The 23,991-nt window shown below is 39.6% G+C and overlaps 1 protein-coding gene across 3 annotated transcripts in view; it reads left to right on the top strand.

The window, feature by feature from the left end:
- srgap1a (SLIT-ROBO Rho GTPase activating protein 1a) overlaps positions 1–23,991 on the top strand; it is an 81,678-nt gene that overhangs the window by 29,847 nt on the left and 27,840 nt on the right. For all 3 annotated transcript variants that reach the window (XM_007561326.2, XM_007561328.2, XM_016676043.1), the window contains exons 3-8: positions 4,841–5,003; positions 11,475–11,537; positions 15,298–15,450; positions 16,736–16,864; positions 18,992–19,213; positions 20,121–20,222. In XM_007561326.2, coding sequence (XP_007561388.1) covers positions 4,841–5,003; positions 11,475–11,537; positions 15,298–15,450; positions 16,736–16,864; positions 18,992–19,213; positions 20,121–20,222 — 832 coding nt within the window. The remainder of the gene's footprint in view (positions 1–4,840; positions 5,004–11,474; positions 11,538–15,297; positions 15,451–16,735; positions 16,865–18,991; positions 19,214–20,120; positions 20,223–23,991) is intronic.

Genomic DNA, 23,991 nt, shown 5'->3' with positions numbered 1-23,991 from the left:
AAGTGCTCCGACTGCAAAAGCCCAAGTCATCACCGCTCCACCACCGTGCTTGAATGTCAGGTTGAGGTTTTAAGCTGTGCTGTATTCTCCAAAGAAAAAAACAGAGTTGTTGTTTTTGTTCAGTTTGCCTGAATCACATTCAGGCAGAAAAGAGCTGCAGAGGATTAAAAAATGTGTCATTTGAGATTATGTTAGGAAAGATACGAGTCACTTTAAAAATATATATTTAAATAGTTGTAACGTATTTCTGCTTCAGCTTAGATCCTCACATAGACCCAAGACAGTGAGTGTTATATTTTCAGCGACATAGAAAAATTATAGCTCATATCTGCCTCAACAACACTGAAAAAGACACAGCTGCTATTTTTTGGCAAAGAAAACCCCTAGTTGTCATTTTTCATTGATTCTAATGGCACATCAAACTTTTCGACTGCATAAAAACAACAAGCATTGCTGAATGTTTTACTGGCACAGCGAGCTAGAATGCGTAGCAGTTACATTGTTACCAGATATTCATTGCAGACCAAGAAGCTTTTTGTGATACTGATATTGTGTCCATTTGTATTTGTGATAATGATAAAAAAAAATGTTTGCATACAGTGCAGTTATATTGAGGATGTCCTTCCTTCCTGGCATTGTGTTAACACACATGATCCACATCAGCTAACTTATCAAGTGTGTTTGCACTGCAGCAACGTCACTGCTAGTTTTCCTTTGAGTCCTGCTGCGACTCGGCTAAAAGGTTGTGCTTATTTTCTCCATGAACAGATTGTTCATGTTTGAGTTTGAGAGCGAATGTAGACGCGCGTTGATTCTTTACTCTGCGTCTTTTATTTAATATGCAAATGCAAACATCAAGATGTTATGTCAAACAAAGTAAACTGTTATTCTGACTAAATCTCTAGTTGGATGTTCTGAGAATGCTATTATTACCCTATTTGCACCTTTGGTTGAGTCACTTTGTCCCTAAAGAAACGGGAGGAAACACGCTGTGTCATCTGTAATGCCTCACATCATTTTGTGCTGTGTGCTGCTGGGTTTGTGTGACAGGGGACAGAAAAGTATTGCCCTGTCCTAATTAGATCAGAACCCAAATCAATGTTGTTTGTTCAGCCCTACAGATGCATGGATGATGCATTAAAAAAAAAAAACTGCTGTGCTTCTACTTGGTAGATACATGGTTTCTGTTTTTTTTATCGTTACATTTCAGAGTGTTTGTTGTGAGCAAACTCCCCCAAAGACAGTCTCATGTGTTAGTTTTGTTGATTCAGAGGTTGCTTAGTTTATTAATGAAAGATTTTTAGCAGTCAGGCATTTCAAGACTTTCTATTTTTCCTTCATTGTTGACGGAAAGCTCGTGTTTCAGGAAAACTGCATACCAAACTGCTAATTATCTCTCCTTGTCAGCACCATTGACGGTATGAGAGTACAGCAAGTACATTGACATTGACTCACTTACCCATGGATTTGCACAGCACAAATGAATGAAACAAACACATTTACATTTTAAGAGGGAAGAAGTTGCTAATGAGACCTCTGTTTTATCTGACTCTTTTTTTTGTTTTTGTTTTTTTCCCCTGCCTCTTCTGGACAGCAGTTTCCCCTTTCATACTGGTCTTTGAGCTCACTGGGAGCCTGACTATCATTTGGGAATCTGTCTGACCCAGTTCCTGCCCTGGCTGAGAGGGAAATGATGACAGTGAGAGATTTTCCTGCCATTATGTGGGGTTAGTTAGCAGCTCTCGCATAGCACAGACTGCTATGTGTTCTGTTGTAGCAGGCTGTGAATGAATCTCCTTAGTCTGACCTCTTTTTGTCGCAAGTTTAAATTTTTTGTCTAAGTACTAACAGAACTGCTTGCACTAAAAAAAAAAAAAGGGAGTCCGATTTCCTAATGTATAATTGTTTAAACTCTTTATTTGCAATGAAAGTAATTTTCCCAAGTGTTCAGGGTTATTTCTGGACTTCATGATGGAGAATAAGGCTCCTTTTGCCTTTTACTGCTATGCGAGTGTTTCAATGCTACAGTTATATTATCTGTTATTTGAACAAAATCTACAGACTATGCATACTAGTATGCATAGTCTGTAGATTTTGTTCAAATAACAGAGTTCATTCAGATGTTTTGTATCCATCATCTGATGTACAGGCTGATTTGAAACACTCTATCCAGCTGAGTTCGCTTAGTGGAATCGTTTCATTTGTTCACGTGGAGCTGCAGGATTCGTCATGTCTGAACATTTTGTGCTTTTTTGTTCTTTTTTTTCTGCACATACAAATGTCTGCATTCTCACATGTTGCTTTTTCATGTTTCACGCTGCAAGACCACTATGAGGCGGTGTACTGGTCAGTACGTTGTGTTAACTTTCAAAAATGATTTTATTAATTTTTTTTGTTGAAATAAAGGATTTTGTACAATTATAGGTGCAAGTATTTTTGGTGTATGTCTACCAGTTTTGCATAGAGTCTCAAATTGTGCCCCTTGTTCTCTGCAAAAAGCTCAAGCTCATTCAGAGCTTGATTCGAGATCACCTGTACACAGCAGTTTATACGACTTGCCAGATTCTTGATTGGATATAGGTTTGGACTTCACTCAAACCTTTCCATTTTGGTTCCAGTTGTGTTTAGGGTCGCTGTTCTGCTGGACACCAGACGTCTGCCCACCTCAGTTCTTTTGTGACCAGTGTTAGATTTCTTCCAGTGTTGTTCATCACTATTCTTATCAGCTCTGAATGACTTCCATCTCTCTGCTTGCAGGGGCAGTGTTATGTGTTTTCCAGGCACATAGTGCCATTTTATAGCACAGACAATTAACACTGTTAACTTTAGTTATATAAAAATGCTATATATATATATATATCAAATATGACTTAAGAGAAATTTGACTTTGTAATTTAACGCCTTGACGTGGAAAGTTAAAAACTTATGCTCTTTCTGAAATGTGGTCTCCCTGATTCAACTTCTTCACTATGTTTTCTAGCAAACCTTTGAGAAGCCGAGATTAAATCACAAACAGCTTTGAGTCTATTCACCAATTAAGTGACTTTCCAAGGTTCTACTCGAGTCTATTCAGGGGTATCAGAGTAAAGGGAGCTGCATATTCATGTAGAGTTTTCAGATTGTCACAGTGCAGGAACAGAGTTTTTGCTTTTCTTGATGCCTAGTGAGCCCGACAGTAATGCACGACAGGTTTTGCTCATGTTTTTTTGTCCACAGACCTTATCTTTGTCTGGAAACGGAATGGTTTCAGATGGTTCTCGTATGTGTGGCTCTGCCTTTATCGAGTTCAGTTTCTTCCTGTTTTTGTATCGCGTTGGAGAACGCTTCAGCTGGTTGGAATGCTGACATCAGGGACTCATTTGATTAGTTTTTGCCATTCCAACTGATGTGTTGCCATCATTGAAGGCCAGTTCAGGGCTGGATCAGTTGCGGAGGACACATTTTCACCTGTTGTGCTGACAAGTGCAACTTGTCAGCGCAAACTGACTTTGCGACGGGGGAGCAGAGGCGAGTCTCCATATGGTTCCTCCATGACTTGACCTGAGACCTTTAAACCTCCCCCCAAATTGCACATGTATGTGGACAGTCACAATTACTCATATTGTACTGGATTTTTGCACGCTGGAGGAATGTTACAGATTAACCCAAAGGAAGTCTGTCTGCAGGCCGGTGCTTATACAGGGCCCCACTTGCGGCGGTCTGGACAATGTCCTACTGTTAGCCTGGAAGCAGCCAGCACACGACGCAGGAAATGGCTCCCTGGCTGCTGTAGTTTGTTTTGTTCTTTTTATTCTCTAGTGCAACTCTTCTTTTTCTCGAGCTGACCAGATTTGTTCATAATTAAACTTTTTGGCATGGGTTAATTAAATCTGTGGTTTTCTACTCTTTTAAAATAGTAGACTCTTCATTCGTAGAAAAATGATCTGCACGAACTGTTCTAGTCTGGCGTTAGGTGCTCTAAAACTGAGATAAAAGCAAGTATTAGCTTAACCTGTGCCACAATGTGTGAAGAGTCATACATTAAAAACCAACAAATTACCTATTCATGGTGTTGCTCATGGTCTTAGACTTGAGGTTGCTCCTTTGGACAACAATATAGCAGCTTTTTATTGTTGACAACCAACATTATAATATATTACTGAGACTTGATAAACGCACAAATATAAACCACAGTCTGGACAATGCCTTGGCTTTCTGAAATCGTCTTGGGAATCTTTTTGTGATCCGGTATTTTCAACCCGGATAATACTTTCTGTGGATTCAGAGGACATATTTCAATTTAACCAAGATACTATAGACTACTGACTTTAGCAGAAAAATAATAAATGTCTAAATGTAATCTATGTGAATGTTTTAGGTCTGTGGGACACTCGTGGGATGGTAAGGAGTTATCTTGGCTCAGAGTAATATCTGGAGATCCATTTCAGAAATATAACTCAGAAGAGACTTACAACTTTACTGTTTAGGTCAGAGCAATAAGCTGCATGCAATGCATACTAAAGGATCTTAATATATGTTTCTGCTTATTAAAAAGACTGTCCTTGTATTCTGTTTTAAGTTCATTTTGAAGACTGGTGCCGAAGCAAGCAAACAGGGAAATGTCCAAATGCAGTGACCATAAGCATGAATGGGTAAAACCATTTTGAGTTCCTCTATTGACGGAGTTAGGTCAGTCATGATCTATGGACTCCATTGCACCCTCCAATAGACAATTTACCCTGCCAAGTCTCATCAAGATCCACTCTTCTTGCTCTTATTTTCCTCATTAACAGATGGAACATAAACAGCCTTATTGGATTTTCTCTTCCTGGCATCTGATTGTTTCTTCTGGTTTCTTTAGAAAAGACCAGAATCTGCTGTCACCAGTCAACTGTTGGTACCTGCTGCTGAACCAGGTCAGGAGGGAGAGTAAAGACCATGCGACACTGAGTGACATCTACCTCAATAATGTTATCATGAGGTTCATGCAAATCAGCGAGGACTCCACGCGGCTACTGAAAAAGGTGAGGATGGACAGATTACTTGGCTACTCCTGATTAGCTGACCAAAAAAGGCCAGCTAATCAGCTAATGACCTGACTTATATTTCTTTTGCCTACCTGCCATTTATCTATATTTGTTCAAAATTGAGTTGTTTAGGTCAGAGACTGTGACATGAAATGGATTTTATCATGTAGAATTAAGGTCACTACCTGGTTTTAGGAGGTGACCTTTCCCCCCTCACGCTCTAGAATTTGCTCATAATTAATCTAATAATTTCCTCTGTGTCTCAGCTAAATGTTTCCTAAGCCTAAAGCAAGACAGATATGTCCCTTTAGTTGACAGCTAAAATTAAGACAGATTGTCTCACTCCAACAAATTTGCAGAGACTGTCATGAGAAACCTGAACCTTATTCATTTTTGCACAGTGTAAATAACAGCTAATTTCTTTTCTGCCATGTGTATTGTATCCAACACAAAATTGGTTTCATTATTTAATGTCATTTTCAAGTAGCATGTGACTGAAAAAAAATAGCCTTTAGAATATGTCCATGCTTACGTTTAACCTAAACCTGAGGGGTCAGATGTGACTTTTTCTTTTTGAATTTTAAAAACGGTTCAACGCAACTAAACGCAATCCAGATTTTTTTCCACAGCGGTCAGGTTACTGTTATGTATAAACGGTCTCTAGTTATAAATTAACCCATTCACTTGGAAGCTGGCCTATTTAGTTGTATGATATGCAGAAAGTTATATTCATCTTTGCCTCTGATGGCACGATGCTCCATTGAGCCGCTGCGGTTTGTTTTCTGAATTAGAGTAATGGCGTTGAACTTTGGGCACCGCAGCTTCAAATCAGTGTACGTTCACTCTTTCATGGTTTTCTGGTCAAAACCAAGCCGCTGCCTTTTTTTTCACCACAAAGATGACAACTCCCTAAGAGATTATGAGCTCCTTGCTCCAGGAGTCGCATGAACTTACCACAGAGCTAAATTACAAAGTTGCCTTTCCTAAGTGGAGCGCCTTTGTGTACATTTAGCTTGCAGAGAATATTCTGCTTCTCCTTTCTTTCTTTTTTTTCTTTTTTTCTTTCTTTCTTTCTTTAATTTATCAGAAACCTTCAAATTTCCCCTTCTTTATTTAGAAATTGAAATGTTTTTTTTTTTAGTTTTTGCTTTCAACTTTGGGTTTTTGACACTGGTTTAGCCCAAATAGTAACCAAGAACCCTCAGTGTGCTTCAGTTTAAGCCTTGTGGTTGTATTTAGTCCTAATGATGAACTTTTTAAAATTGCATTACGGTGCAACTCTGAGCACACTTTAGATCCTCAGTGACCTGATTCACTGCAGCTGCAGCACCTTCCACTGTGACGCTGTGGAATCTGGAGTGTCAAACCGCATCATGGAATGTTTGTCCCTTTAAAGTTCTGCAGCTTCTTTGTGGATCCAGGTGACATTGTGCAGACAAACAGCTGCCTTGTGGGAGGTCACATCTCGTCCTCTAATTAAAGCTTCCCCGAGCGTTTGATCTCAGCGGAGCTCCAAGAATGAGGCACAAACAACAGAGAACTTCCCCGTATTACGTGAGCTCCCTCGCAGAGTTGAAGAGACAGATGTACGGCTGTCATCCTTCTAGCACATCAAAGACCAGGGCTTTTTAGTTTCTTGTATGTGCAGGGGTCATGCTGAGCAGTCCATTCACAGAGAGCAAGTAAACAAAGAAAGACGGGACCTGGGGCCTCCATCAACATCCTCCACTTGACCATTTGGCTTGACATGAACATTTCCTTGATCGCACCCCCATCGTAAAAGTGTTTTAAGATGGGGGTGCGATTTTAAGATGTATATCTATATATACGGATATATATCTATATATAGATATAGATGTATATCTTGTCGTTTTGTTTTTATGCTTGAATGGGTTTTATCACATTCACTTTCCATTATTCATACAACTGGCTCTTTGTTTTTATTCTGCTCTGTTTTATTCATGAAAGTCCCATTCTGTGGGAGAAAGAAACTACAAGGTGGTGTTTCTGAAGTCCGACACAGCTTTAAACTTTTCAGTAGGCAAACTGTTAAAAATAGCAGAGAGAATCTATTGTCTGAAACTGTGGCGATTATATTGATTATGATCGATTCACATCATTCTTACTCTTTCCTGTCTTTACCGTTACACAAGGCTGACCGTCCCCCATGAGCTGTAGCGTCTCAGCCAATAAAAAGATAGATTGTGTGGAAATTAAGAACAATTAAAGTCCATTCAATAGGTCATATTTACTACTGACATGGAGAAGGTGAATTCATGATATCTGAAATATAGCAATTTAGCAAATCTTGCATCTAAGCAGTCTTTTCCGTGTACCTGCATACACAGATTCAACTATGATTGCGATTCCATATATTTCTCAATCAAGATTTGATCAAAGTATTATGTCAAATGTAGTAAAAGTCTACTCTACAGTGGCAGGACAGCACCACACACAGAGGCCCTAAGCGACTGCTGCCTGTTAAACTGTGATTTATGTCGGCGGCTTTATGAAACCCACCACTCCCTAAAGGCTTCCCTGTTTTCTCCTCTCTTGGTTTGTTTTATCTTTCTGATGTGGTTGGTGCACAGATGGAATGAACTCAAAAGAGGAAATCTATTCGTAGGATCCTTGTGATGAATTAGAGTGATTTGGAAACCCCCTCCCCCCCTCACCGCTAACTGAGATTCTTTTCAAATGAAAGGGAGTAAAGTTGAGGAAATTAAATCAATACTGGTTATGCAACCGAACATTTGGTAAGCAACTGTCACTGCTTGTAATTTGAGGTAAATAGTTTGTGTGTTACATTTAGCTGCAATATAAAAGAGGAGACCATTTAAGGGTTCAAAGCGTTCTAAGTGTTGGTTCTTCGAGCAAAAAAGGTTAGTAATGTCTTGGACGCATTGTTTCTTTACTGCCACGTCTGTCTTTACTGCTCTCACTCACGCAGACGCCGTCTCACAGCTCGTGAGATCCCTGGGAAAGCTTTTCATTGAGCCCTGGATCGCATCCCAGCTTTCCAAATGGGGAAGAGCTGATGTGTGTTTGATCTGACAGATAGTCAAAGGTTTTGTCTTCTCAACTTACCGTTAAGACTTTTCCCACAAGAGTCGTTTCACGTCTTATTGCGCTACATGAAAAAAAAAAAAACGTCTTTATGAGCAAATGTACTTGACTTTGACGAACACAACGAATGGGGTAGCAACAATGCATTGTTGTAAAAGTATTCACACCTGGCGAACTTTTTCAGGTTTTGTCTCAATGCAAACCATAGAGTTGAATAAATTTCCTTGCAGGAGTCACACAAGTTGATGGAAGAATTGAAGTGACTCCTGCCATTTGGAATTTGCTACACATCATTGTATGTAGGAGACACAGCAAACATGTGGAAGAAGTTGATTTGTTTAGATGAGGTCAATACTAAACCTACAGCCTACATGTTAAATGCCTTGTGTTGAGTGACCATGAACGAGATTTGGTTCTCTCTGTTTTCCCCCTGATTAAGTAACTGCAATAGATCGAGTGTCGTTACTCACAAGTGGTGATTAGGTAAGTGTTGCAGATTATCCCAATCCCCAAGCAAGACTCTCTGAGTTCACACACGAGACTCTAATCCTCTTTGTCGCCTGTCCACATGCTTGTGCAGCTTTAGCAGTAAGGGACATGCAATGAGAAGGAGATTGCGTGTTTCTTCTGTCTTTTCATCCTTGTCTGCGCATTACTTTTGGTGCTGAGGAGACCCTGGAGCTGTAAAATTGGAGTGAATTATAAATCGGAGTCATAATTGAAAATTCTGCAGGAGCCTTTATTTGATTTTGAATATCCCTAGTTTAATTAATATTTTAAGAGCCATATTATTGCTACATTTCAGATGAAGAAAAATGCTGATTTGTTAAAAATGTGTAAAAATGTGACTTTAGATCTGAAAACTGTGGTACATATGTCCATTCATTCCCTTTTCTCTAAATTTCCCTCAATAAAATCAAGTGCCAACAACTACTTTTAGACTTTTTGTACTTAGTAAATAGAGTAAATGGAGAAGGCATATCATTCTGTCTTGGTATAAGTACAGTTGAGTTATAAATATCTCCTAGGTTTGTTAAAGGACATCATAAAGACCAAAGAACGCAGCACATTCAATTTCTGAATATAAAAATGAAGAGTATGCAATAACTTATTCAAACACATAACTTTTTATGTGGCCCTCTAGACTCTAAATTACATTAGTAAGTCCCCCCCAGTTTTTCACAAATCCACAAAATCTGTGATTTTGATTGGGAAAAACAAAACAAACAAACAAACAAAAAAAAAACACGAAAACCAATCACAAAATTCTGGAGAGACTGATTAGTGTGAAAAGATGTTCAATATTTAATTTTAAGAAACACAAATAAACAGTTGTTTCTTAATTTAACAGTTTAATAGGATTTATCAACACATTCTGTCACAACCGGCCCTTTAAGAACATTCAGATTTTTGTTGTGGCCCAAAATGTAGCTGAGTTTGACACCGCTGACTTAAGCTGACGGTCAGGCCAAAGAGAGCCTAAAGCAGCAGACACACTCTGGGAGAACTGCAGAGATCCACAGGTCAGGTGTCATCATCTGTTGACTGGAGTTGAGCCCTCCACTAATCTGGCTTTATGGAGGAGTGGCAAGAAGGAAGCAATTTTATGAAAGAAGGTCATAATAAGTTTAGAGGTTTGTTTGCCGTCCTTGATTTAGCATGAGCTATTTGGCAAATGTCTCGAGTAGAGCTTGTGAAATCATACTCTGGGAGTATTGCAGTGAATACAAACATTTGCAATACTTTTAAGGGTTGTATTTGTAAAAAAACAACAACAAAAAACAAACTTATTTGCCCTCACAGTTACACACTACTTTGTCTTGGTCTATGACACAATATCCTAATACAAACAAAGTTTATTTTGGCTTGAAAAAAGTGTGTGGACACTGAAGCCAGTGAGAATCCATGAGTTTTTAGCCAGTGCATTCCATGTTTTGATCAGAAGTACAATTATTCTCCAGTAGGATTCGTGTTACCCCCAGAAAACCCTCACAGAGCCTTTTGCGCCAAGCGGCTCCCAGAATGAGATTTGTCTGAGGATAACAGCGTTAGAAAGAGAGCTGACGTGCCGGCCAAGGCTGTAACATCATCCAGGTAACATCCAGCCTGCGGTATCAACTGCAGTGGAGCAATCAAAGATTCATTGTCATGACTCATAACCTCATAAACATGTGATACACTGTCTTAGTCAGTGCCAAGGAAATATGAAAGTGCCACAATTGGATTAATAGAAAAAGGTCCCTCCAAGTCCAGCACTGCTAAAACCGTATCCCACAACTGCTAGATGCATTAAAGTGGGCATGTGTGTGATTGTGTTACTGAGTCAAGCCTGTGGCACGGCTGATTGAGTTAACATATTGGGAAGAAGTCTTAGTCGTGGCAGCCAAATAATGTGTTGAGCATGTGGGGAGTGAAACTCAAGCTGCTGTTGGGTGGAAAAGTGAGCAAGTCACTGATACCATTTTCACACTGAAAATCCCAGGGGGTGGTGGGGGGGGGAGAATCACTGTTATGTTGTGTCTTGTTCTGAGTTGAGCCAGTATACTTTTTAAAAAATAAAGCTGTTGTCATTTGTGCAATTTACGGTGCTGTTAGTAAGGTTGTAATGTCCAAACTATTGAGCGCTCTTGTCTATAAGCCACGCTGTGTTCATGATGCATTTATTGCATTTAATTATCATTCAGTTTAATATTTAGAGAGATCCCTTTGTTGCATCACAAATCAAGCAGATGAATGCATGAAACTTCTCCTCAGCAGTAGCAGAAAACACTGACCGTTTCTCCAGAAGCAACTTATTAATAGGGTAAACAATTATTTTAGTAATTGAGTAATCTATTGATTATTCAGATGATTAATTGAGTAGTTAAATAAAAAAAATAAAGGAAAAGTAAAATGTTGGTGAACACTGCCATAACAGCAGTAATAATATTGGATATCAATATAGGCTTCGGTCCTTAACAATTAGATTAACCTGTAACAATAATATCTCATGTTTAAGTCAACTTGGCAAAAATTACTCAAAATCTGAAATAAGTCAATCTAGTAATAAAATAGCCTACTTCGTGTTGTCAGACAGGTTCTTTTAAAACGTCTTTTTAATTCTGCAGGTCTGCCAGAAATCAGGCCAGGGTGTGGTTAGTGGAACTGGACACTTAAAACATGATCTTAATCCTGACTAATTAATTATATATCAACTGCTTTTTCTTATTAAGTACAATTATCTTTGTGTCATATGAACATTTGTTTTATAATCTGGATGATTTGTATATTAAAAGAGGGAGTTTGTTGTGATAAAATTGGACACCAATGGAAAAAAAATATCTCGGTATTAATTTGATGCAGTGTGAAAAAATTTACATTGTGTAACTATTTTGTCTCTCTTGTTTTTCTTTTCTTTTGCAGAGCAAGGAAATTGCTTTCCAGCTTCAGGAAGACTTAATGAAAGTGCTAAATGAGCTATACACAGTAAGTATTAATGACTTGCTTTGTTTCCACTAATCCATCTAATTATATTCATCTTGACTGTGGTTGAGGCTGCTTACTGGTGTTGAACTGACTCTAATCAAAACAGCTCCCCATCATGTGTTTCAGTTTCACATCTGAATTCATCTGTAATTTGATATCTGACAGATTTAAATTGATATTTTGTTTTCAGCACCACACACACTCCACCGCACCATTTACTGTAGAATCTGTACTTCTTTTGTAGAATGAAACCATTAAGCAGTAAACTAGCTATTAAATCCTCCAAAAGTATCCAGGTTGTGCTTGCTTGAATCATTAGACCCCATGTTTTGTTTTTAATGGCCCTCATCAGCTACTTGCCTCCATCTCATTGGAAGAAAACTCATGAAAACCCACAGAGGGGATGCTTGGAGCAAAACAGCATTTCGCTGTACAGACTTCCTTTTGTATTGTTTCTTCTTTTTGGCACTGTTGGCTTTATTCAGTAGCTGTAAAAGAACAACAGACATTTATAGTTAGGAGCATCCATCAGGCTGTAGACGTGATGAGGTCTCTGCCATGGGTCTGTGAGATGTGATGCTTTGCACCACAGACCCATATGCACACACGCAGTAGATAAGACCTGTGGATTGTGGGGTGGGGTTTCCGTGGGACAGGATTTTTTTTTTTTTTTGAAGAATTTACCCCGGATGTTCAGTCAGATTGGGATCTGGGGTGTTTGGAGGCCCTGGGGTGTTGTCGAGCTTTGAGAGAGTCTCCTGATTCTACAAAACACCACTGTTGTCATAAGATTCAGAGGAGTCTGATAAAAACTTTTCTGTGGTTTGCAGATTAGTTATAAAATTACAGACAAGCCTTGAAACGGTTAGTTTAAAAATGCCACTTGATAGATGTGTGCAGAAATAGGTCTTAACTTTCACTTTAGACGTCACTAGAAATGACATTTAAAAAAAAAAAAAAACAGTCCATGTCCGTCTTAATCAGCAAGTTTAGCTTTGCACTAATCAGGACAGCCACATCGTTGTCACTCCTCAGTGTTACGATAGTCTGACGACCGTTCAGGCTTTGAATGTATTTGAGCTACGTGTTTGACAATTATTTTAGATTTATCTATGGAATCTTTTATAATTATTAGCATTCCTGGTTAAGATGTGGAAGAGACCTTAAATAAATCATTCCTGCCCACAGTTGTTTATAAGCAGCTGTGGGCAGCTGGTTAATCATGAATCTTTTGCTATTTGCACAACTAACTTTCTATGTCAGGCAGCTATATTCGTTTGATGTGTCACTCGTCCTTTGGAGCATTGCATGTAACTTTTTGTTCCAAGGTTGTATTGAACTAAAGGAAGTGCATCTACATTTTTTTATTTCATATTTTGCTCCCTCGCTAATACCCAGACAGTGTCAAAACAAAGTATTTTGGTACATCAAACTGCTAATTTGAGATGTATTGTCGCGTCGGTTAATCATTCTCTTCTGAGCTCGCAATCAATAGCCTCTCTATTGATCGTCATGGTAACGATGGATGTACACTAATTAAATACAAGTCAACGCAGCTGTTGTGCCATCCCCAATGATTGAATGAAAAGCTTTTAAGTTTGCTTTTAGTCTCCAGTTACCCGCTTGAGAGAACCAGCGTGGTTGCTCTCCCGGACCGTAACTCTGCTGCTCCAAACAAAGTGTTGCCTTCAACTCAAAGAGTGTCAGTCTCACCACTGTCCATGCAGCTGATTTGACCTGATTTAGTCCCCTGAGGGTATACACACACGCACACTGTAGCTATTGCATCAGACAGTCACAGTCCCCGTGTTGGCCTCTGAGAATGAAATAACAGGTCTGGTCTGCTCTAAATATGTCCCTCCAAAAACAGCTGCAGAGTAAACACAGCCGTGGCAGACTCCAGACCAGTAAGTGAAGAGTGCAGGGCCTGAGGTCAGTCACCCATCTCCAAACTGAATCCAGTTAGACCAAAACCCCAACCATAAGAGAGGAACTCCAGACAAATCAGGGTTATCTGTGTTGTTCCATACGTCCAAAAATAACTCAGTTTGGGTGTAAAACGTTTATGTTCTGAGAAGGGAGGGTCTCCGGACTGAAGTTGAGGTTTTGAGCAGACAAGCTTGTTTCAGAAACAGGTTGTGAAGTTATAATTTGCTGGAGAAAGTTCATTCCAGGTGAAACCACTGCTGCAGTATACTGCTGCATACGGACATAGAATGAAAATATATTTATTATCAATAATGACACCTAACTAGAAAGACTACAGGACATTTTATTTGCTCAAAGAAATCAGTTTTGTTTTAACATTTTTAATGGGATTGTGTGGGTTCTGCACTGCATGATTCTGGACTGCAGCAGTCCAGAATCATGCATGTTAGGTTAAATAAAGCTTCATAATTGCTCCTAGGAAGGTTTTTTTTGCAAAACTAAATGTTTTCTACATTTTTGTTGGCCGGGTGATGAGCTAGCAACATGTCCAGGGTGTACTTCACTTTAATCCTTACTTCTGGTGGTTTATGGGAGGATGGATGGATTAGTGTGGGGGCAAGCATAAAACATGAACAATAGAACAATCTTTAAAGTTTCTAATCTAATTTGCTATGTCTGTTTTGAGTTGAAAGCATGTGTATTAAAACTACGCAATCCAAAGCAAAGTCGTCGGTTCTAAAATGTAATGGAGAGGTGAAAAACATTCACGACAACTTACTTTGTGTTAAGAAACTGCTTCAGTTTGAAAGGTTATCCTGTAATGTTTTTTTTTCTATTTGAATAAGTCAAATGTAGACTGAATTATTGTCCACTGACTAGATTTGTCTATACATACTTTTTAATCAGACTTGTATTTACATGGGAAGAACCTCCAGAGATTCTCCGTTTGCCAAAAAATATAGCTAAAATCCTGTTGTCTCATTTTTGCGAGCCCAGTATTGTAAGGCCCGGTCTGAGTCGGCTCTATCTTTACGTTCTTCATCATCCTCCATAACTGTTTTTCCTTCTCAGCACTTTTATCTTCTTTTAGCTCTGCTGAATTTCTTTTTTTTTTTTTTTTTTTTTTTTTTTATGTTTCACAGTCTACCATCAACTTACAAGTGAGTCAGTTCCTAATTGATCATGGATATAGTATGACTAGCACACAAACTCCTTCCACTTTGGGTGATGACTCAGGCAGCAGGAAGTGGTGTCTCTGAGTGTTTCCAAAATACAGAAGCTCTGATGAACCGGCAGCAAGAGGAGATGAGCTCACAGAGTTGGAATTATCATTCAAGAAGCATATTTTACAGACGGAGCCAGCATAAAAGCCGACACAATAAAAATACTCGCTCCAAGGTCGCATAATGCGGATACATTTGCAGGACTTGCATTACACTCATTCAGATTTCATTTAAAACTTCCGGACATTTAGTTTATTTGTGTTGGTTGAAAGCTATAAATGTACAGTCAACCCTGAGATAATTCATCCTGCTATTGGGTCAAAGTGAGAAGGAGGTGAGATAAAATTATCTGATATGTAATGAATAAGCAGTTTGGGTTACAGAGCGTTTAGTAGAGGGTTATTAAAGGCCAGTCACAGCTAAACACTGTGACCTTCGGACACAGAAACTGACCGGATACTCAGAGTTTAGTCATTTAAACTCTTTGCATCAATTTAGGATTTCTGTTTTTTTTATTTTTTTTTATTTAAAATGATGCTGGAATAAATATGCCATAGGATCGTTTTCCTTTGAATCTTAGTCTGATTCATTGCTGTGTGCCTCTGCAGGTGATGAAGACCTACCACATGTACCACTCGGAAAGCATCAACGCCGAGAGCAAGCTGAAGGATGCTGAGAAGCAGGAAGAAAAGCAGATTGGGAGGGGGGACCCTGTGTTCAGCATACGGATGGAGAAGAAGATTGAGAAAATAAAAGAGAAGGTGAATTGTGTTGAAATTAATTTAAAATAGTGCATTGAATTATCATATTTAAATAACACTAAATAAGTTTACAGTTCACTTTCTCTGTTGGCATCTTTGCAGTTTCCTTAAAGAAAATGTGAACCATCTTTGAAGCGTTCACATTTTGTCAGGCTAAAACCACAAACATCAATTGGATTTTATTTTTTAGACGACAACGTAATAAATTGGGTCGAGAAAACATGCTTTGATGTAAACTGTAAATTTTGCAGCCTTCACCAAGATTTCTTCTAGAAGTTAACTTTGTTTAGCTCCATCCTTATTCCCACAAACTCTGTTCTGATGAACAGAAGCATTCCCATATCATGATGCTGCCGCCACCATGTTCAATGGTGGGAATGTTGTGTCCAGGGCAATATGCTGAGTTTTTTTTTACCACGACATGGTTTTGTCTAATTTTACATTTTTTGTGGTAAAACTATTAAGTTATGAAGCATCACATGAATTTGTGGCTTTAAAATCACAGCTTGGGATTTTATTAGAAAATTTTATTATAAAATCCCAAGCTACAATTAGGTTATGAAACAGTGGCTTTGAAAAGTTGTAGGCGTATGAATGTTTCTGCCACTTACTGTAAGTAGTTGAAAGAAAACATAATGTTGTGTGATAATTTTAACACTTCTAACAATGACAGAAAATGTGTTTGGTTCTGGCGAGAGTACGCACCTCTCAGATCTCCTTGACCCATTTAAAGAAAAACACAAGGAGAGCATTTTCACAGCCAAACAAGCAGAGGCTTTGCCCATTCAACAGGCCTGTAATTTGTTAAATATCTCTGGAAATGATTAAAGGCTGCAGGAACGGACCGTTTTAGCAGAACCTTTCCAGGAATGCATTTTAAAGTGTTGAGATATGAATGATGATGAGTCAAAGCCCACTGGTCAGTCGGGAAACTGTGACTCAGAGTCTCATGGTCCGTCTGGTGTGGGATGAAGACGACTGAGGCATCCGGCTGAATCAAAGAGCAGAAACTCTTTCCTTTCTTGATTTTTTTTTTTTTTTTTTTTGTCTGGTTTTGTTTCTTCTCATTATTTATACCACAATAATGAGGTGGCTCATTGTTTTTCTAATGTTTATTGAAAACTTTCTTTCTGCCTGTAATCCAGCTTCAGCTCTGTGATTCACCTTCCCTGCAGAGACGTAAAACTATTATCGCTTGTCAAAAAAGGCTGTTCTCCGCTCATTAACTTCATCCCGTCACCTTCGCTGTGTTGTTTCTCATTGCTGGCTCTAATTCTCTTGTCAGCGTCAAGCCAAGTACTCGGAAAACAAGCTGAAGTCGATCAAAGCGCGGAACGAGTACCTGCTGACGCTGGAAGCGACAAATGCGTCCGTTTTCAAGTACTACATCCACGACTTGTCGGACTTAATTGATGTGAGTATGAATCCACACGACTCTCCCGTGGTAGAAATAAAGTTTTCGTGGAAGTTTACTGGGTTTTTGAGCAAAATTTGAAATTGTCGTTCTCATGGCCTCTCGCCCAGATCAGTCACGTTTGAAGATTGTCTTTTTCTAATGAAAGGAGGTAGTTTCGCATCATATTTTATTTTATTTTTTTTTTTGTTAAAATAAAGGTTTAAATTTATTTACAATAAATCTAAATTGTATCAGTTTCTGAATCCTTGCACTTTTAGTAATCGATCATATCTCTTTTCATTGCTGTATAAGCAGACTTTCTAGCTGGATCCTTTTGCCGTCTCCATGACTTATTTACGATCCGACTCACCTGCATTCCTCCCGTTTTAGCTTAGAGACGCATAACTGCTGCACTAATTTCCCTGTTTTTGTTTTGTTTTTTTCTACCGAAGCAGAGGAAGGTCGGGCTTTTAGCGAGACTTTAGGTTTTTATATTCCGAACAAGACTAAAGGGATGGAGAGACATGCAGCTTCTTCTCAGGCAGCATGCTGTGTGCTGAAATTACCCCTCTCCCTGCTTTGCTCACAGGCCTTCACATCTCACCGGGGTGTGTGTGTATCTGTGTGTGGTTGAGTGATATTATGTAGGATGCACTCTGCAGGAGCTGTGTGTCCAGGGTTGCACATATTTCTAAATTAACGGAGAGACTTTTCATGGTCAAAAACAACGTCTGCTTTCAAGCAGGTGGAGCAGAAACACCCCTGCATCTTGGCTGAAAACCCTGGAAAAATGTAGAATTTGATGCAAATGTTTTCCATGTCTAGATATGATTAATGTTTTGTTTACGGACTTAATTCAACGTGTCATTGTCATCCATCTGTCCATCCATCCTTTCCATCCATTATTCTGTCCACCTATCCATCTCTCACTCCATCCCTCAGTCCAACAGGAAACTCTGGAAAATATGGAAAAGATTGAAAGAGTCCATGTTTTTTTTTAAGAAACTGTGTTTCTTAGTGATTTCAGAACAGGCACTGAAATGTGTGAATATGAGTGTTTGAGTCATGTGTCACAGAACAAGATGAGGTTCATTGTGTTAGGAATCAGCACCCTGAACATACTGTTCATGACAGGTAACACTCTTGGTTCAAAAAATATGAAAATGTCTCTCTTTTTAAAGTTCAAACTGGAATTTTTCATTTATCGTGTACCTTGTGCTAAACTAAGCATTCCCATAGGATTATCATCTGTTCAAAGAAAAAAAGGGAAAAGAAATTAACGGTGAATGTCTGTTAAAAGGCCTGTGAAAAACACTGGACCTGTTTTTGGGGCAAGTCAGTCCCTTGAGCTGCAAATATCAAGTATTTCAGGCTATTTCTCTTGAGATTTTTTTTTGTTTTTTTTTTTTCAAACTTTGCTACAGGTTCTCAATTAAACTTGCATTTTTGGCCATTCCAACACACAACAGGTTCTTTGATCCAAGCCACTCCATTGTAGCTTAAATATTATTGTTCTGCTGGAAGGTACATCTTTTATCTAGTTTTCCTTCCAGTATTGAGCATTTAGTTCCATCTGGCCTCCTTTCAACTCTGACAAATGTCCTTGTCCTGCTACAGAAAAGCTTCCCGCAGCTTGATGCTTTCAGTTAGGTTTCCGGCACACAGAGTCTTTTGCATGTGTTGTTGTTGTTGCTCTTCTACTAAGGCAAGACTTGTGACGTGCACAGCTAATAATTTCCTGTTGACGGATTCTCCAACCTGAACTATGGATTTTTTTTAAGTCTTCAGTTGCAGATGATGGATTGAAAACGAAGAAGTTTTAAATTGAGATACAGTTTTCTGACCTAATCCCATTTTAAAGCTCTCTTATCTGCTGTTCTCTGTGGTCTTCATGATGCTGTTTGTTTACTGATGCTCTCTATTTGAATTTTAAAGTTGCAAGTCAGCTGTGTATGGAAAATCCTACATTTACAAGCCATTACAAAATATACAAACAAATTACTCATTTTATGAAGAGACTTTTTTCTTTTCATACGTCGCAATTTCTGAGAAATTATGTTTTATTTCTTATATGTTCTTTTAAATTTTCTTGCTTTTGCTGGAAATTGCTCGTCTAATATTTCTCTTCTGTTTTATTCCATCTAGTGCTGCGATTTGGGATATCATGCAAGTCTGAACCGGGCCCTGCGGACCTACCTCTCGGCAGAGTACAACCTGGAAACGTCACGCCACGAGGGTTTAGATATCATTGAAAATGCAGTGGACAGTCTGGACCCACGGAGTGACCGACAGAGGTTTATGGAGATGTATCCGACAGCCTTCTGCCCACCAACTAAATTTGAGTTCCAGTCTCACATGGGGGACGAAGTATGTTTAACTAACGTATTGATGAGAGGTGGCAGTTTTGTAGCAGTTAATTTTTGTTGTAGCTGATGGAGAGTTTAGATCCAATCTGAAATTCAAGGCGGATTGGGACAAAATTAAAGGGTGAATAGTCAATTAGCTTTTTAAATAAGCCTACAATACACAGCTTAGAGAAAACTAAACAAGAATGTACAATATAAAGTTGAGTTAATTTATTTATTCCCTGTTAAGGAAAGAAAGGTGCAGAAGTTAGACTGCAACAAGCCCAGTACGCTGCACAACTAATGCGCACATGGAGCAGATTTTTTTCCGCTCCCATCAATCGCATATTCCAGACGATTTGCACTTGACTCAACCTTCAGCAACACAACGCAAAGGAGCTGGACCATGTTAAGCAAAAGCTAAAAACGGGACAATAACTAATAACCAGCAGCGTGCAAAGTCAGAGATCTGGGAGGATTTTAAACTGGTATCAGTTTACGATATGTCGGGTTTGTCTTATTAGAGTTGATTAGTCGGGTTGGATCGGGCTCGATGCCTATGGGCTCGGAGCCCGGTTGGATTTTTTTAGGCCTGATCATGAGAACCAATCTCAAACATAATGAAATGAGGTTTTACTAGTAGGTGTTACAATGCAGTTGTTCTTTTTATTATTGTGAACAGGCTGCAGCATCACGTTTTATAGGGCACTAAATTTTGCAAATCAAGCATTATTCCTTCCCCTGGACTTTAAGTAGCTCAACATGTGTTTGGAGTTTAATTGCCCGGATGCCACTATGCTGATATCATGTCTGTTAGGTAGCTCTTCTGCTGTGGCTGTCTGCCTTTCAGTTCGCTGAGGTTTGCTCTGTAATTAAAGAAGAATGTGGAAAGGATTTATTACTACATAAAGACGGGTTCTCTCTTCCAGGTGTGCCATATCACAGCACAGCCGCCAGTCAATGGGGAGCTCATTCTCAGGTTCCAGCAGTTGCAGTCTCGACTGGCCACTCTGAAGATCGAGAATGAAGAGGTGAGACGGTGCCCTGCATTTTAAATAAATAATCCAGAAATTTGTGGGGGTGTTATGAATACATACCTTTTCTTTGACATGACTTCTGTTGACTTGGATAAAAGAGGCTGAGAGCTTCAGAGAATTAAAGCTGCTAAAGAAAGTTTGTCTGACGCCAACAAGGTTGGAGGAGAAACATAATAGCGCTGAAGATTCAGGTTTAAGTGTTTGTCGCATATCCATAAAACCCACAAGCTCATATTTACACTTTATGTATGTTCATCTATTTCATATATCACAGATGGTTTTAAAGTCCTTTTCCTTATTTTGCTGCAAGAATTCACCACAGTGCTTTTATTTTCTGTTGCATCTGTGTGGGAAAGCAACTCAACGTATGCTGCTGAGCTAAAAGAACGACGGCCGTGACTGCTCCTTCTTCTTCTTTTTCACACTGTGCGCTCACACATATCCGCCTGACTGCTGCATTATGCCTGACCGGCTTCTCCTTTTTCAGGCATCTGTTATTGCCCTCCATTTTTCTGTGTTTGTGCTCCTTTACTTTTTCTCGTACATAGAAGAAGCAGGAACACATGGGTCAGCTTCCATAACATCTATCGCTGTTTGATATTTGGAGTCAACACTCAGATCTTCAGTGGTCCTGACACTTTCAAACCATATTGACTTATTGGGTCTGCATTTAGCTACGTATCTCAAATCGCACCTTCTGTTCTGCGCTTGTCTTTGTCGTTCTTAAAGTTTACCTGGTGTCGCTTGTTGCCTGCAGCAAGTTCTGCACAGTAGCAACAAAATCGAAGTGCAAAAAAAAAAAAAAAACCGTTGTAAAGCCTTTGAGTTTTGATAGTTGTGATGTTACACTTATGTTTAACATGAAGAGGAAGGAGAGAGTTGTACATAGGAATCTGTTTTTTCATCATCAGGTCAGCATGTCGCCACAGGCAGTGACCAGCTGAGCAGAGTAATGTTGTGACTCTTCTGCATAAAAAAACAACAACTTTGCCCCTGAAATGACAGGAAATGTCATTTGTTCACTCCTCAAATTAAATGTCATTTATTGCCACCATGATACACTGCACTCAGTTTCTGTATCTTCTTTACATTATTTCCCCATAATTGAAAGAGAAAATGCTCAGTGTCAGCCCAGTTAAAGTTGCAGTGCTTGCAGGATTTCTGAGCACACGCAACACCCCCCACCACCCCACCTCAACCCAGATTGTACATTTGAGTGTGTGGAAGCTGACAAGCTCCGGTTTGCTTCGTGTCCTTGTCCGCCTGCGGATGTCCTGGTGGGTCAGAATCCGAGGGCACTGCAGCCTCATGTACGGATCACCAGATGGCCTCTCTTCATGATGAGCCAGATTCATCCTTGGAAAAACGAACTCTCAAAGCACGGCGGCGACCTGCGCGCTCCACTGTCAAACCTAAGAGAGAGAGTCTGTGTCGTTATTTGGACAGGAAAAGCTACAGGGCAGAGTTTTATAGAAGTGCAGCTGCATCCTCAAAGCACTTCTGAGCTGGTGAAAGAAATCATGCTGAATAATTCACTGGTGGGTGGAGTGCAAAATGGGAAGCCTGACCCTGGATTTCAACTCAGCTGGGAGGAGCTCACTGTCGAAATCGCAATCAACCTTTTCCTGGAAGGACCGTTTTGTTTTCTGGTCCCTAGGCCACCTTTCTTTTTTTTTTTTTTCTTTTGCTTTGTCAAATTTTTAGATTAAATAACGTTCCAATCTACATTTCATTTACCTTTGTGTGGCCCAAAGTTCACACTAATGTTTCTCTGGTGCCTGGTGTCCTCAGAGCAGAACACAAGCCGACAGAGATGTTGTTCCTATGATTTTTCACACCAACTTCTGGTAATCTCATACCATCTCTTCTGAAGGGAGTCTTTATTTTTCATCCAGATACATTTCAGGGAGACGCATCAAAGCCGGTGTCTGTCTGTGTTCATAACTTGATGATGAGCAGATTACACACTCACCGCAGGGCCTGTTGAAAGCTATCGGACTGCAGTCTGGCTTCAGAGATGTGTTGATAGATGCTGAAATAGCTGCTAAGCGATGGGTTCCTTCTGACCTGGAGAGTCGCATTTATTTAAAACATCACAACTGGAAGTATTTCAGGTTTTGACAGTGCAAAAGTTAGTTTTGGCTCCCAGAATGAAGTTTTGGAATAAACCACACTAATGATACGGAAGCTGAAATGTTGATAGTGAGCTTTTGGACATAGCTTAGCACAGACAAATAAACTTGACTCCACGCATGGGGCTTTGTGTCGGGCCGTTGTACAGCTGCAGGGCCTGGTGGGCATATAGTCAGCGTGTCTCTGTGAGCTGTTTGGTGACTGAACCCAGCAGTGAACATCGATAACTATTCGTCCACTGAATAATGAATAAACTCAGCAGCTTTTTCACTGGGAGACATTCTCTTGCATGCATGGCTTCTGTTTTCATAATGACAGCTGGGCCTCTCTCCTCTGAAGGAAGGGGCCACCCGGGATGGGACTTGCCGGTGAGCGAGGGGTCCCAAACACACTCTGTGTGCAACCAGTGACTGAATGTCACAATACGTCACATTTTCTAAGGAACTTCTTTTGATTCTTTTCAAATCAACTTTTTTTTTTAGGAGTTTAGAGTCTGCTATCTTATTTCTTTTTTCTGTCATTACTCATGTTCCAAAATGTAGTTTGTTTCACCCGAATGACATGTTGGAAAACACTGAGACTACATCCACACTGTGTGCTTGAAAACACGTTTCAGCACTGTAATCCATCACAGGAAGAGAAGACAGCCTTTTATTTTCAGAAGGGGAAGGAGGGGTGGGGGGTTTCTTCTCTTTTGAACACAGACAGACGTAAAGGTCAAATAGCTTGTGAAGAAACAAGCTGCAATTGTTTTGTCTGGATGAAGTCTAACTATTTACATCCCCAGTCTACCTTGTCCTTTAAATATCATCGAGGTCAGACCTGGTTAGCTGCACCTGAAAAGCGGGGATGCTCTCTTTGTGTTAAAGGTGACTGGGATCATTAAGAGGAACTGGAAGGAAGTCGTCTTTTTGTAATCAGGGTCCCTTCAATCTGTGCAGCAAACAGAACTAAGATGGTCACAACCCTCTGTTTCCCGACAGGATATCTCCCTGTCAAGCGGTCAAAGAAGTATTTTCCTGGAGTTTTCCAGAGAGGTAGTTGTTTTTGTTCCTGCACCTTCTTGGGCCTCTTTTCCTCTGCAGCTTTTCCGCATCAATGATTCATTCTCTTGTTTTATTTATATATATATATATATATATATATATATATATATGATCAGTCAGAGAGTGGTTTTAAACTTTTTTTAAAGTAGAATAATTATAGCATTATTAAAAAAATTGTGGTTGTATTTCTACAAATTACTGCTTGTCTCTTTTTCTCATGCACTCTTTTGGTTATCAAACATTTGCCATTTGCAGGGCTTTTACGGATGCACTTTCACTCTTTATTTGCTTGTCCCATAATCTTATGTCGCCACATGATAGAGCCAGTCATGGCCTGCAGCTCTTGGATAACTTAAACATGTTTTGTAATGAATGGAGAAGGGTATGCTTGGCCAAAACCCTGATGTTTTTATATGCTTCAGGAGAAGCAGCGTTGACAGGCTAGGGGTGGTTATGGAAATTAATCTTTGAGGGCTGCAAGTGGATGTACCATCTCCAGCCAGCACCGCTCACCTCCAGCCCCTCTGAGTGCATGCAAGCTGATTGCTTTGGCTGGCAGTCGTGTTCAGCAGCCTGCGGATTTT

The sequence above is a fragment of the Poecilia formosa genome, unplaced genomic scaffold (assembly GCF_000485575.1).
Source record: "Poecilia formosa unplaced genomic scaffold, Poecilia_formosa-5.1.2 Scaffold125, whole genome shotgun sequence".
Taxonomy (NCBI): Eukaryota; Metazoa; Chordata; class Actinopteri; order Cyprinodontiformes; family Poeciliidae; genus Poecilia; species Poecilia formosa.
The sequence above is the reverse complement of the archived record's forward strand: the minus strand, read 5'-3'. Positions and strand labels throughout refer to the sequence as shown.